Source organism: Leptonychotes weddellii, chromosome 6 (assembly GCF_054177405.1).
Source record: "Leptonychotes weddellii isolate Sample4059 chromosome 6, ASM5417740v2, whole genome shotgun sequence".
Lineage (NCBI taxonomy): Eukaryota > Metazoa > Chordata > Mammalia > Carnivora > Phocidae > Leptonychotes > Leptonychotes weddellii.
In genome coordinates, this window is record NC_138374.1 from 80,146,273 (window position 1) to 80,160,763 (window position 14,491).

The following is a 14,491-nucleotide window of genomic DNA, read 5'->3' on the forward strand; positions in this document are numbered from 1 at the left end:
AGCTGGGGAAAATAAATACACAAGCCATCTCCCCTGTAGAAACCCGCCCCTGGCAAGAGCAGACGGGGTTTTCTTTGATGTCCCATATGTCTAAATCTGGGAAGTAGCCTGATAGAGCACAAAGAACTCAAGGTGTGGAAGCAAATAACCAGACTGCATTCTGGTCCAAACTTTGCCACTGCTAACCATGTGACCTTGGACATGTCATTTTACACCTCAAGCCTCAGCTTCCTTATCTGTACAACAGGGACAGTAATACCTAGGACTCTGCAAGACAAGGCTGCTAGGCTGCTGTCAGGATTAAGTGAGGGAGTGCATATCTATCATGGGGGGCAGCACATAGCAATAAGTGCTGAAAATGGTTTTTGAGTCTGAGTCTGAACTTCAAGGGCAAGATGCAGAGTAGAATCATGTGAAGAAGTAAGTTGAAAATCACTCTGGGAGGGCAACAGTGTTAAGGTTTCAAGTTTTTGGGTTATTCTGCTTCTAGGCTTCTTTTACCTACCAGGAACCAGAAAAGGGAAGTAGAAAGGTATGTATTATTTTTTGACCATAGTCACGGAGACGGGCTTCAAGGATCCCAGTGGATCCATTTCCTGCCCAAGTCTGACACCAGTTTCAGTACAAACTCACTGAGCACAGAGCACCATGCTTGATGTTTTCTTCCCACTTCTATATGAAAAGCTTCCAAGTTTATGACTTCAGTTATATACTTAGAGCTAACCTGCAGTCGTATTAACTAAGTGTGTGAAAGATTACTCATACCGAAAACAAGCATTTTTAAATGGAATCTTGGAGTTTCAGGAGCTGAAAATACAAGTACATATCTGATGTAACTGCAGTTATGTTGCCAACAGCCTTTAGCACATGTTCTGATGGACTATCACCTCAAAACTAACAATTGTTCCCAAGGGACTTTCCCTCTCCAATTCCTCATTTCTGTTCATGGAATGCCACTTGCCCAGCCTGGATCTCCTGGCCATCTCAGACTTCCCTCCTCCGCTTTCCCATCCACTCCAAGTCTTAGGGATTCTTCCTTCGAGGGGACTGCAGTCCATCCCTCTCTGGAGCCCCCACCACCGCCGTAACCAGCATGCTTTTCTCACCTTATGCTTGGATTATTAATATCTCCTTTCAGTTCTTATTTTCATTAAAATTGTGCAAGTCTGTGGTTTAAGGAGTCCAACAGTCCTATGATATGTGTTCATAAAGCCCTGCCCTCTTGGCCTTTTCTCCGTTCTTCGGGAGCAAGCACTCAGAGATCTTCTGGTTTCTTTTTCTTTTAACCTCTGTATCCCTAAACATTACGCCTATTTTGGCCATTTCCGGATTTTTAGGTTTTTTAGAAGATGAGGACTGAGATTTTTGCTCCCCCAGCCCCAACCTTGCAAACACACAGCACACAGACACTCTCCCACACTCACCTACCCCATATGGTTATATTGTAGCAATGGATAGGTAACATTTAATGTGTGCCTTACTGTAAGCCAAGCTAGATAGTAAACTCATTAATTTTCCTTTCCTGAAAACCTTTTGTTTTCCCTGGAGTTACTTTTTCCTTCCCATTTCCCCCACTTTTTTGGGGGGGGGCATAGTTTTCCATGCACTTGTCACTTATATAATTCCAAGCTCGCCACCAATAAATCTTCCCTCAGTACATTCAGAGACAGTAAATACTCAGAAATAGGAAAAGGATATAGAAGTTTCTCCCAGACTACTCTGATCTGCTCCAAACAGAACTGGAGACTCTCTCCTTGTACAGAGCTGTCATCTTAGAACATTCCTGCACCTACAGACTCCCTTCACCCCTCTCCTGGGTAGCATCCCAATTTCTGACATCTCACACCCTCCTGCTCCCGGGTTTACCCCTCTGTTTTGGTGCAGCCTCTAGCGGCTTTGAAAGAGTAGAAAGGAGAAGCAAAGGTCTTGAAGCAGGAGCATCCTTGTATATCTGAGGAACTGCCAGGAGGCAAGTGGACCTGGGAAGCAGTGACTAAGAGGGAGCGTTTTCGGAATTAAGGTCTAGGAGGTAACAGCATGGATATTGCAGGGTCTTGTAGGCCCTGTAAGGATTTTAGCTTTAACCCTGAATGACAAGAGAAGCCACCAGAGGGCTCTGAGTAGAGGACTGACAGGATCTGACTTACATTTTCTCTGGGTCATGATGACTGCTGTGTAGAGGACAAAGACGAAAAGGGAGAGGGAGAGTCAGGAGGGTTTCTAAAGTGACGAGTTCACTGCAAGAATCCAGGTGAGGTCTGAGTCCTGCACTGGGGTGGAGGCATGAAGGAGGTAAAAAGGGGTCAGATTCTGGGTGTGTGTGGGAGTAGATCTGCAGCGCATACTCACTGGAACTGGATGTGGGGAGGAAGGAAATAAAAGATGACTTCAAAGCATTTGGTCTCAGCACCTAAAGCAATGGAGCTGCCATTTAACAAGAGGGGGAAGACTAGGGAAGCAGAAGATTTGGGAGAAAAAGCAAAGTTTGATTTTGGATATCTTAAGTTTGAAGTACTTTTTAGACACCTGAGGAGGCTGGATATTGAAGCCTGGAGTTCAGAATTGCATACTGAAGAGCTCCAATGTGTAAAGATTAGTAAAATTTATGGAGCGCCTGCGTGGTTCAGTCAGCTAAGCGTCTGCCTTCGGCTCAGGTATGATCTCAGGGTCCTGGGATCGAGTCCCGCACAGGGCTCCTACTCAGCAGGGAGCCTGCTTCTCCCTCTCCCTCTGCCGCTCCCCCTGCTCGTGCTCTCTCTCTCTCAAATAAATTTTTAAAATATTAAACAAAAATCAGTAAAATATGAAGGATTCAGCAAATGGGCCAGAGAAAGCATGGCTAGTGAGGCAAGGCATGAATGCCAAGAAGAGAGGGTCCCAAAGGCAAATAAAGTGCTTCAAAATGGACTATGTGCTCAACTTGTCAAAGCTTCTCACGCCCCCAGCAGGACGAAAACTGAGCACAGACTGACCACTGGATTTGCACGAACATGCGACACAGAAGCCACTTAGGACCCTTCAGAGTGTAATTTTAGTGGAGTGTGGGGACAAAAGCCAGACTGGAGTGGGTTCAAGAGAAAATCAGGTATAATGTTACCAAAGCAGAATCCTTGTCCAAACTGTTTTAGACTGAATCAAATCATGAAGGAACAACCAGACAAATCCTAATTATGGGGCATCCTACAAGAATTCTTGGGCTCTTCATAAGTGTCCATATAAGTTAAAAAACAACAACAACAACAACAAAAAAGGCAGGGACTGTTTCGGATTACAGAAGACTAAAGAATCCTGATGACAGAACACCTGAGAATTACTTGCAGTCCTTGAATTAGTGACAGTGAGGGTGCAGTCATAATGCTTACTATTTATTTGGCTGTTACTGTGTACCAAGCACTATGTTAAGTGTTTTATACGCATTATTCCATTTGGTCCTCCACATTACAGAACAAACTGAAAGCCACTTAGATTGTTAGCAGTGGATCCCAAAGCCATGCTTTTAAACCACCACCATGCTCTCTAAACTCCTCCGTCAGGGGAGGACAGATTGCTGAGATATTTAAGAAGCATGACCTACAGGACTCAGCAACTCTGATATGTTCCTGAGGGGTGGGGAGGGTGGGGAGAATTTTACTTTGAGACATAAAAAAATTAAATAAGGAACAGCATGCGACTCTTGATCTCAGGGTCATGAGTTCAAGCCCCACGTGGGGTGTAGAGGTTACAAAAAATAAAAATAAATAAATAAATAAACTTAAAAAAATTTAAATCATCTTCAGGCCTGATCCAGATCTACTAGAACTGCTTCGGCTGTAGGATTGTACATCAGCAGAAAAGAGCATTCTTCTTACCTTTCATGCAACAACAGCCCAGTGACATAAATTCCTTGAAAAGATTTGACTATATTTGCTATTTCCATCTTTACTCCAAGTGTCCTTTTCCTCAACTTTTTATCGAAATTCTACAGAAGAGTTCAAAGAAGAGTAAAATCAACAGCCATTTACCTTTCACCTAGATCTGTCAATTGTTGATATTTTGCCAAATTTGGTTTCTCTTTTGGTCTTTTCCTCTCCTCTGCACTTTTTCCTACTAAAGTATCCTAGGTAATGATAAGTGAAAATATCATAATAACAGTCACTCCACTCCCAAATATGTGGGCATGTATCTCTCAAGAACAAGGATACTGTCCTATAAAACCTATAATTCTATTACCAGTCTCAAGGAATTAGGGCAATAATATTATTTAATATACAGCCTATATTCAAATTTCTGCCACAATGTTCCAAAAACAGATGCGCTGAATGGAATAAACAAATTCTGGCCTCAGAACTGTAAGGAACTTGCTTGGTGAGGGAGTCTCAGTTTCTCCATTATTTCATTATTTTCATTTTAAAGGAAAAATTAAATGCAGTTCATACATATCTTATTTTTCTGAATTAGCTTTTGTGTAAAAAAGCTTTCTCACCACTGTCCAGAGGCCTCCCGGTGTCCAGGCTCTCCATCTCCTAATTTACCCTCCTGGTCTTCAGCAGAGTTAATTTTCTAAAATTCACATTCAATTTGGCACTCCCACCATTAAAAATTCCCAGTCCCTATGAGGAAGGCCGTGATCACTGGCCCCAGCCACCCAATGTCAATTCCTACCTCTTCTCTATCTTAATCTTCCAACACCATCTCAGCCATGCCTTTGTGGGGGCTGAAATCTCTTCCCACACTAGCTCACTCTGTTCATCTAGTGAGCGCCTACATACCCCGCAAAACCCAGCTCAAGAGTCCCCTGATGCTCACAGAACAAAGTTAATCACACATTTTGTGCTTTTGCTGAACCTTAAATATCTGTCTACCCTTAGTACAGACTTCTTCCATTATTTATCTCTAGAAGTGCTTCTCCTTTTCCACAGTGGCTCTCTTAAGGACATACTCTGTTAAGTAATTTTTGTTTCCGCAGTGTCTAGCATAGTTTTTGACATCTCGGTGGTATTTACTAAGCGCTTGCTACATTGACTCTTACTTGTACACAGCTTATTCACTACATAAAGGACGTCAGTGATAGTCTGAACTACAAATGGATTATTCAAGGCCGATGTGTGGCCACTAGTAGTCATATGCTAAACTTCCCACCAGCCACTAACCCAGGGTGACCTCCTGGGCTTCCCAATGGCAGGTTGGGGAGAATCAATTACAGAGAATTGTATTTTCAATGATTCCAAACCCCGGTCCCAGAACTGTAGGGAGGCAGGACGTGAAGGGTTTGCTGGAGTACCTGGTGAAGGCAGAGGGGGAGTGCTCTGGAATCCAACTGCTCAACTTCCCCTCGTATAAGTGAGAACAGATACTGAAGAACTTGCTTTGAGGCTTCGGGTTGATCGTTAGCGTTTACTTCTGCGGACTCTTCATCACTCACAGCATGTGTGGATGTACTTAGTGTATTTTCTCGCATCAAAGGTGTAGCATCTCCTGAACAAAGTCCTTTAAGAAGTAAATAAAATGCCTGTGTTAGGATAAAGTATCATCATGGTGGAATACCTTAAAATAATTATGTCTGTTAACCATAAAATTTGCAAATAAAGCTAATCACACGGGGCGGAAAAAGCCAGAACCACAGGTTTTTGTCCTCATTAAACTGTGCTGTCATCTGACTGCCTCTGTTAGCACACACATGAACTATTTTTGCAGAATTCTAATTACGAGTATTAATAAAAAGAGATCTAAAGGAAAGTATGAGGGTTAAAATGTGACCACAAACTTGATTCAACCAAAGGAAAAAACAGATTAGCTGTAATCGAGAAAGTCCTGGCTTGCTCAAAATAAAACACACAGAAGGTAAATGCACCTCTCATATAAAAGGACTAAAGAAGTTACGCCCTCCTCTTTAAACTCTGGTCTCGTAACTGTAGGACTACTTCTGGATCCCAAGAGAGCAGCAGGAATTCAGAAGCCAGAGCTAATGGTCATGAAAATTTTTTCATAATAAGTAGTTAAGTAACACAAACTTCTAAAATCAATCAATCAATCAATCATCCATGAATAAATGCTTGACCTGAAGCTCCTGAAATGATGTACCAAATTTTAAAAATTTAATCATTACATGTTAGAACTTCACCCCTCACGGAAATCTCAGTATCTGCTCTAATTTGCATATTCAAATTGAATAGACTATCTGCATCTGTACATCCATTTAGGGGATCAGTCTCAGAAGGCTCCTTCTCAGTAATGCAGTGTACGTACCATGTTGGAGGATGCCTCCTGCGAGCTCTCTAAAGTGTGCCCGAACTCTTGTCTTCTACTGCCTTCTAAACAAACCCACTGCTCTAGCCAGTGGGTCAGCTCTTCATCTCCTTAGTAAAATATTCTGCGACTTGAGCAATTACAGATTCTAACAGAATATTTTCTTCCCATCTATGCCTATTTATGTTTAACGCTAACAAAATCCATGTATTTCTGTATAACATGGGCCTATGGTAAACTTACTTTCCTCTCAATACTGTAGATAGCCCTGTATTGTGCTAGATTGTATTACAGTGATTGCTGAAAGGTCTCGTCTTCATTGGATCAGAACTCCTGCATCCACAGGGATTCATTTATGGGCCACAATTATTGTAACTATAACCTGTAACTATAACCAGCAGTGTCTTCAGCACGAAAATTCCAAGTGCCGTGATTTCTAAAATTAATCACCTATGGTGATTCCTTATATTTAGAAAATTCTCTTGTATGAATTTTGTATCATTTGAGATCTGGAAATACAAGACTTAGTGATGGCCTGCCATTTTGCACAGAGAGTATCTGTGAAAACATGGATGATTCTTCTGCTTTTCAACTCTCTAACCAAATGGTAGTAGTGCCAGTGTGGAAAGATAAGCTTTCCATAGAGAACTCCAAAGAAACTAAGAGAACTACTGTTTCTTTCCCTTTTCCCCAGGCACACGATTATGTCCAAGACATTTAATCTCATATAGGCTGTGATAAAGCCAGCCTCCCAAATTCTATACTTCTCTTGACTAAATTCTTCCCACATAGTTATCAAATATTACTCCATGCTTCTTCCTTGAAAACATGTAGGAATTATATCATTATTGGTCATTTTCAGTAAAGGGGAGTTAAAGAAACCTCTTGAAGAATATTACCAAAGAAGAACAAGATTCTCAAAGGTAAAGAAAAAGGACAGGCTTTATGACTCTCTTATCTAAAGAAGGTCAGGTAAGGTCCCAAATAATGGAACTGGAAACATGGATTGTGATTATCTCAGTTAGTTAGTGTAGATTCATAATGGCCATGTCCCTGCTAGATCCATTTTCAAGTTACTTTAATAATTAATGTTATGGATACATACAATTTATAAACATGCGATACACTGGTAAATAAAATTATGTAGCCAACAAAAGAAATTGTAACAGAATATTAGTCATCAAATAAAACCAACAAAAGTTCGAAAAGCATATATACGAGCCTAAAGATTCCAAGAGCAATGGAAGGCTAATGTAAACAATTAGAAAGAATATAGTAGTTTAATTGCCAAGTGTAGGGAGGGAATGGAAAATATGATTAGGCTCACATGTGTCATTCCAAATGGGTTAAGAGGTCAGGGAAACTTGAAAGACTTATACCACAAAAGGATTATTTATTGGGGTTGAAGATCATGAGTTTCAGAGATAACTTAATTACAAAACTTACCTCTTAAGATAATATTCCTTGCTGGGACAGAGTAGTATAAATCAAAGAGCACTGGAATAGGAGCAAGAGACATCACTTCTGTCATTTTTCCAAGTGACTTAGATTAGATATTTATTTTCTATACTGTAGTTCCTTATCTTTAAAATGAAGGGATTGGCCAGGTAAGACCTCAGATTCCTCCTAGATCTGACCATCTCAAACATTCAAAGTCTCCAGAGTGATTTAAGAAATGTAACCAGGCTGGCCACTGTGACACCAGCCTCTAGGCCAGCTTCCATGGACCCAGGCTCCAGGATCACCCTAGCTCCAGGCAACCCCCCAGCTGACTCAGGTTCCAGGCTGGGTCCCATGGACACAGGCTCCCAGCCAACATCAGAGCCAGGGTGGCTCTCACGGACTAAGGTGTTAGGTCCACCACCCTAATGGTGCGGTGCCTGGTACCTCATCCATCCCAAAGGACCCAGGATCCAAGGCCCACCCACATAGACTCAAGCACCAGGCCCACCCCAGTGGACCCAGTCAGCAGATTTGCCCACCTGAGGACTCCAGCATCAAGCCTGCTCATGGTCACCACTAGCTGGCCCACCCAGAATCTCTGGACAGGCTGAGTAGTGAAGGGTTTCCCTGTTGAAGCCATTCTGTAAAGACTGCTTTTTTAGATGTGCAGACACCAACATAAGTCCACAAGGATCATAAATAATCAAGAAAACATGACACAACCAGAGGAAACTTACAAAGATTCAATAAAAGGCCCTACAAAAATGGAGATCTATGAACCACTTGACAAAGAATTCAGAATAATCTTCTTAAAGAAATTTAATGAACATAACACAGATAGACAAACAAAATTAGGAAAATAACATATGAACAAAATGAGAAGTTTAGCAAAGAAATAGAAACCATGATAAAAATCAAGCAGAGGGGTGCCTGAGTGGCTCAGTCGGTTAAGCGGCTGCCTTCGGCTCAGGTCATGATCCCAGGGTCCTGGGATCGAGCCCCGCATCGGGCTCCCTGCTCGGCGGAGAGCCTGCTTCTCCCTCTCCCTCTGTCTGCCACTCTGCCTACTTGTGCTCTCTATCTCTGTTAAATAAATAAATAAAAATCTTTAAAAATCAAGCAGAAATCCTAGAGTTGAATATATTGAAATGAGAAATTCAACAGAGAGCTCCAACAGCAGACTCAACCAAGCACAAGAAGGAATCAGTGAACTTAAAGATGTCATTTGAAATTATCTGGTCAGAAGAGCAAAAAGAAAAAAGAATGAAAAAGAATGAAGAAACCTTACATGAATTGTGTGATACCATGAACAGAAACAACCTATGCATTACTGGAGTCCCAGAAGGAAAAGAGAGCAGAAAACTAACTTAAAGAAATAATGACTAAGAATCTCCAAATATGGAGGAAGATTTGGACATCCACGTTCATGAAGTTTATAGGTTCCCCAAAATTATCAACCTAAAAAGATCTTCTCTAAGACACGTTATAATAAAGCTATCTAAAATCAAAGAAATAGAGTATTTTTAAAACAGCAAGAGAGGGTGCCTGGCTGGCTCAGTTGGAAGAGCATGCAACTCTTGATCTTGGGGTCATGAGTTTGAGTAGAGGTTACCAAAAGTCTCAGGAGAGGTTTCCAGCTCCCAGTGCTCCTGTAATAACACTGATAAACTATGTAGAAAATACAAAATAACAATAATTTTTAAGAAGACAGGAAAAGAAAAAAATATCCCTCACATTCCAGGGAACCCCTGGAAAGGTATTTGTGGATTTCTTGGCAGAAACATTGCAGGCCCAGAGAGAATGGGATGAACATGTTGGATTTCAAAATAATTTTGACACCACATGAACTTAACAAAAGTTTTCTTGAAAAAATAAGTGTAGGGCGTCTGGGTGGCTCAGTTGGTTAAGCGATTGCCCTCAGCTCAGGTCATGATCCTGGAGTCCCGGGACCGAGTCCCGCATTGGGCTCCCTGCTCAGCAGGGAGTCTGCTTCTCCCTCTGACCCTCCCCCCTCTCATGCTCTCTCTATCTCATTCTCTCTCTCTCAGATAAATCTTTAAAAAAAAAAAAAAAAAGGAGTGTAATAATGTATCACAATTAGTACAAAAATTCCTTCTGACACACAAAAGTTTTCTGGTAAAGATATTTATCGTTAAGAATGAAAGCCAAATAAAAACATATACTGTACAACACGTAATTTCATCTTTGCTACAAAGTCTTACTCAATTTAAATGAAACCTTTTTTTTGGGCCAGATATGAATTTATACAGGAATATAAAATTCTATTTACTTTCATCTGTGAAAGTCAAATGAGTTAGAGTTAGAATTCCACATTAAGCAATCTGGTGATACTATTTATATACAGATGGTGACAAATTCATAGACCATAACTTAACACCTGTCAACTTCATCATGCTCTAAAATCAACATCAGTGTTTACTTGCACCTACTAGGTTTTATTTTTAAAAATTATTTGTAACTATCTTCTGTCAGAAATGAATTACCTTGATTGAGAGATTTTATTCAATGTATCATACCACCTGAATTCTGTCCATTTTGACACATAATTTTTTTTTTTTTTCCAGAGAGAGAGTGTGACTGGGAGTGGGTGAGGTTCAGAGGGAGAGGGGAAGAGAGAATTCCAAGCAGGCTCCATGCCCAGTGCAGAGCCCCGTGGGGCTTGATCTCATGACCTGAGATCATGACCTGAGCCAAGATCAAAAGTCAGACACTTAAGTGACTGAGACACCCAGGTGCCCCTTGACACACAATTTTTTATTTTAATTCCAGTATAATTAACGTACAGTGTCATATTAGTTTCAAGTGTACGATATAGTGATTAGCAACTCTCTACATTACTCAGTGTTCATCAAGATAAGTGTACTCTTAATTCCTTTCACCTACTTCCCCCATCCTCCCAGCCCCTCCCCTCTGGTAACCACCACTTTGTTCTCTATAATTAAGAGTCTATTTTTTTGTTGCCTTTTTTTTCTTTGTTCATTTGTTTTGTTTCTGAAATTCCACATATGAGTGAAATCATATGGTATTTGTCTTTTGACACATAATTTTTTATTCAACTTGGAATCTGTCTCTGGTAGTGGTTAAGAGACATATTGTGGGAGAATATAGTAATATTCTTTACCTGAAAACTTTAGGAATGTACCCTGACATTATTCATATTATTCTCCATTACTTAATCTACTATTGGTCTGTCATCTGTAAATACACCTCTGTGTGACATGGAGAATGATGAGCTTAGGTACAAGGCAAAACCCCACACTTGGTACCTTAGGTGGTAATTACTCAGGAGAGTGAAACTTACCAGGGACAAAATGGGAATTAGCAGGATGCTACGCAGAAGACATCGAGGCCAAGGTAAAGGTCGCAGCAGTGATGATGCTTAGGATAAAATGTTCACAGTGATGACATAAGCTAAGCTAGGGACGTTTGGGGACGGGAAAAGGGTTATTTAAAGGCCTAATACATTTCAAATTCTACACACTACTACTCAGAGTAAAAGGACACTATCTTATATGCAGGATTGTGTGGTTTTAAGAGAACAAGCTGCTCTGTTCATGCTGCTCCCTCTGCCTGCACTGTCAGGTTTACAGAGCAGGTGTACGCAGAGCGGGTGTACGCAGAGCAGGTGTACACAGAGCGGGTGTACCCAGAGCGGGTATACGCAGAACAGGTGTACACAGAGCAAGTGTACGCAGAGTGGGTATACGCAGAGTGGGTGTATGCAGAGCAGCTGTATGCAGAGCGGGTGTATGCAGAGCAGGTGTATGCAGAGCAGGTGTACACAGAGCAGGTGTACACAGGGCGGGTATACACAGGGCGGGTGTATGCAGAGTGGGTGTACGCAGAACGAGTGTATGCAGAGCAGCTGTATGCAGAGCGGGTGTATGCAGAGCGGGTGTATGCAGAGTGGGTGTATGCAGAACAGGTTACACAGAGCAGGTGTACACAGAGCAGGTGTACCCAAAGCAGGTGTACGCAGAGCGGGTGTACGCAGAGCAGGTGTATGCAGAGAGGGTGTATGCAGAACAGAGCATGTGTACCCAGAGCAGATGTATGCTGAGCAAGTGTATGCTACAGCACCGTAACCTCAGCCCTGAGCACAGTGCTGACGTTCAGCAGGTACTCAAACACTTCGGAGTATACTATAAGCCATATACTCTATGTTCCTTGATTCTCTCCGCAGCATTATAAAGTGGGTATTAGAAATTGTAGATGAAGCACTTGAAATTCATCAAAGAGATTACATGACAGCATGGGCTCTGGAGTCAGGCTGTCTGGGTTTGAACCCTAAATCGACTGCTTCCTTGTTGTAGGACTGGGGAAGTCAGTCTCTTTAATCCTTAATTTTCCCATCTGTTACATGGGTACATTGCCTTTTTTTTTTTTTTAAAGATTTTTTATTTATTTATTTGAGAGAGAGAGAATGAGAGAGAGCACATGAGAGGGGGGAGGGTCAGAGGGAGAAGCAGACTCCCCGCCAAGCAGGGAGCCCGATGCGGGACTCGATCCCGGGACTCCAGGATCATGACCCGAGCCGAAGGCAGTCGCCCAACCAACTGAGCCACCCAGGTGCCCGGGTACATTGCCTTTTTAATCACATGAACTCTCCTAAGAAATTACATTTAAATCAGAAAGAAAGTAGTAGGCACTTCCATTTATCCACAATTCCACAGCCTCTCTTCTTTTAAATAAGAGCACTACGTTTTTGAAGAAAGGTATTAGGAAAAAAAATCTAAGATTCACTGATTTTATAAAAATACTTTCCTTGACCTGTGTTGAAGTGCTCACTACACTGATGCGAGATCAGATAAGGAACCCAAGGGAGAGTTCCACCAGCATCCAGAGACAATTGTTAACACAAACCACACTCCAACACTTCCCTTCAGAGTGAACCATTCCTCCTTTTTCTCTGAGTTCTCGTCTTGCAGAGGTCGGTAGGCAGGTATTGTTCTGAAGAAGTCTGGAGAGGCACGTGCAATAATCGTTCTGTGGCAAATTATGGTAACTCAAACATGAAAAAGAATTCCTTTAAACACACTTTAAAATTCAGCAAAAGTGAGGGCACTTGGGTGGCTCAGTGTGTTAAGTGTCTGACTCTTGGTTTCTGGCTCAGGTCATGATCTCAGGGTCATGAGATCAAGCTCCACTCGGCGTGGAGTCTGCTTGACCCCACCTCCCCTCTAAAATAAATAAATAAATCTTTTTAAAAAATCAGCAAAAGTGAGATAGCATGGTGTAACATTTAGGGCAGTCTAAAGTCAGAACACCTGGGATCAAATCCAGAGAATGTCGCTTATTAGTAATATGATATTGGGCAAGTTACTTAATCTCTCTGTGCTTCAGAATCCTCATCTATAAATTTTTTTTGAAGATTTTATTTATTTATTTGACAGAGAGAGACACAGCGAGAGAGGGAACACAAGCAGGGGGAGTGGGAGAGGGAGAAGCAGGTTTCCTGCAGAGCAGGGAGCCTGATGCGGGGCTCGATCCCAGGACCCTGGGATCATGACCTGAGCTGAAGGCAGACACTTAAAGACTGAGCCACCCAGGCGCCCCCTTCATCAAAAAATTGAAGCTAATTGTATTACCTACTTAATAAGACTGTAAAGAAGATTAAATGAGATACTCCATAGAAAGCATGTATTGCAGTGGCTGGCAAACAGCAAGTGCTCAATTAATGCTGAAGAAAAAATTCTGTTTTAAAACCCAGCCAACTAAGGGGTGCCTAGATGGTGCAGTTGGTTGAGCGTCTGACTCTTGGTTTTGGCTTGGGTCATGATCTCAGGGTCGTGAGACTGAGTCCTGCGTGGGTCTCCACACTGGGCAGAGTCTGCTTGAGATTCTCTCTCTCCCTCTGACCCTCCCACTCGTGTTCTCTCTCTCTCTAAAAGAAATAAGTAAAATCTTAAAAACAAAACAAACAAAAAACAACAAAAACTCAGCCAGCTGTAATCAAATTAGCTCTATATGTCCCTGAGTCTGATGCTCTATGAATTTTTTTGGGTGATTTCTTTTTTCTATACAACATAAAACTAATATTTTAATCATTTTGAAGTGTACAATTCACTGACATTAATTATATTCACAATGTTGTGCAACCATCACCACCATCCATTTCATAACTTTTTCATCATCCCAAACAGAAATACACACAGACACACACATGTATATATACATATAGAACACACTTTGTTTACCCATTTGTCAACAGACAGTTTGTTAACACCTTTTGGCTACCGTGAATAATATTGCTAAGACTACTGGTGTACAACTATCTGTTTGAGTCCTGGCTTTCAATGACTTTGGGTATATATCTAGAAGTGGAACTGCTGGATTAAGTGGTAATTCCATGTTTAACTTTTTGAGGAATCTCCAAAGTATTCTGCTAGAACTCTATGGGCTTTTAACTCATCTCAATTGCTGTATTCTTATAAGGCTTCAATATTTATACTCCCCACCCCTTACATCTTTTTTTTTTTTTTTTTTTGAGAGAGAGAGCATGCACACTCGTGCAAGTGCACATGAGCGGGAGGAGGAGCAGAGGTCATCCAAAGCAGGCCCCATGCCCTGCACAGAGCCCAACATGGGGCTCTCGGTCTCACAACCTTGAGATCATGACCTGAACCGAAATCAAGAGTCCAACGCTTAACCCATTGAGCCACCCAGGCGCCCCTGCCTTCCATCTTTTAAACAGAATATCACTTCCCAAATGTTAATGATTTGATGTTTCTTTTTTTCTTTTAAGATTTATTTATTTTAGAGAGAGAGTGTGTGCACACACGTGAGCAGGGGGAGGGGCAGA

General features: G+C 41.6%; 1 protein-coding gene across 5 annotated transcripts in view; it reads right to left on the bottom strand.

Moving 5' to 3' along the window:
* CNST (consortin, connexin sorting protein) overlaps window positions 1–14,491 on the bottom strand; it is a 114,708-nt gene that overhangs the window by 39,810 nt on the left and 60,407 nt on the right. For 3 of the 5 annotated variants that reach the window (XM_081824459.1, XM_081824460.1, XM_081824461.1), the window contains one exon: window positions 5,261–5,466. In XM_081824459.1, coding sequence (XP_081680585.1) covers window positions 5,261–5,466 — 206 coding nt within the window. Of the gene's footprint in view, window positions 1–5,260; window positions 5,467–10,990; window positions 12,063–12,275; window positions 12,676–14,491 lie in introns of all 5 variants that reach the window. The other 2 variants (XM_081824462.1, XM_081824463.1) reach the window with 2 other exon arrangements.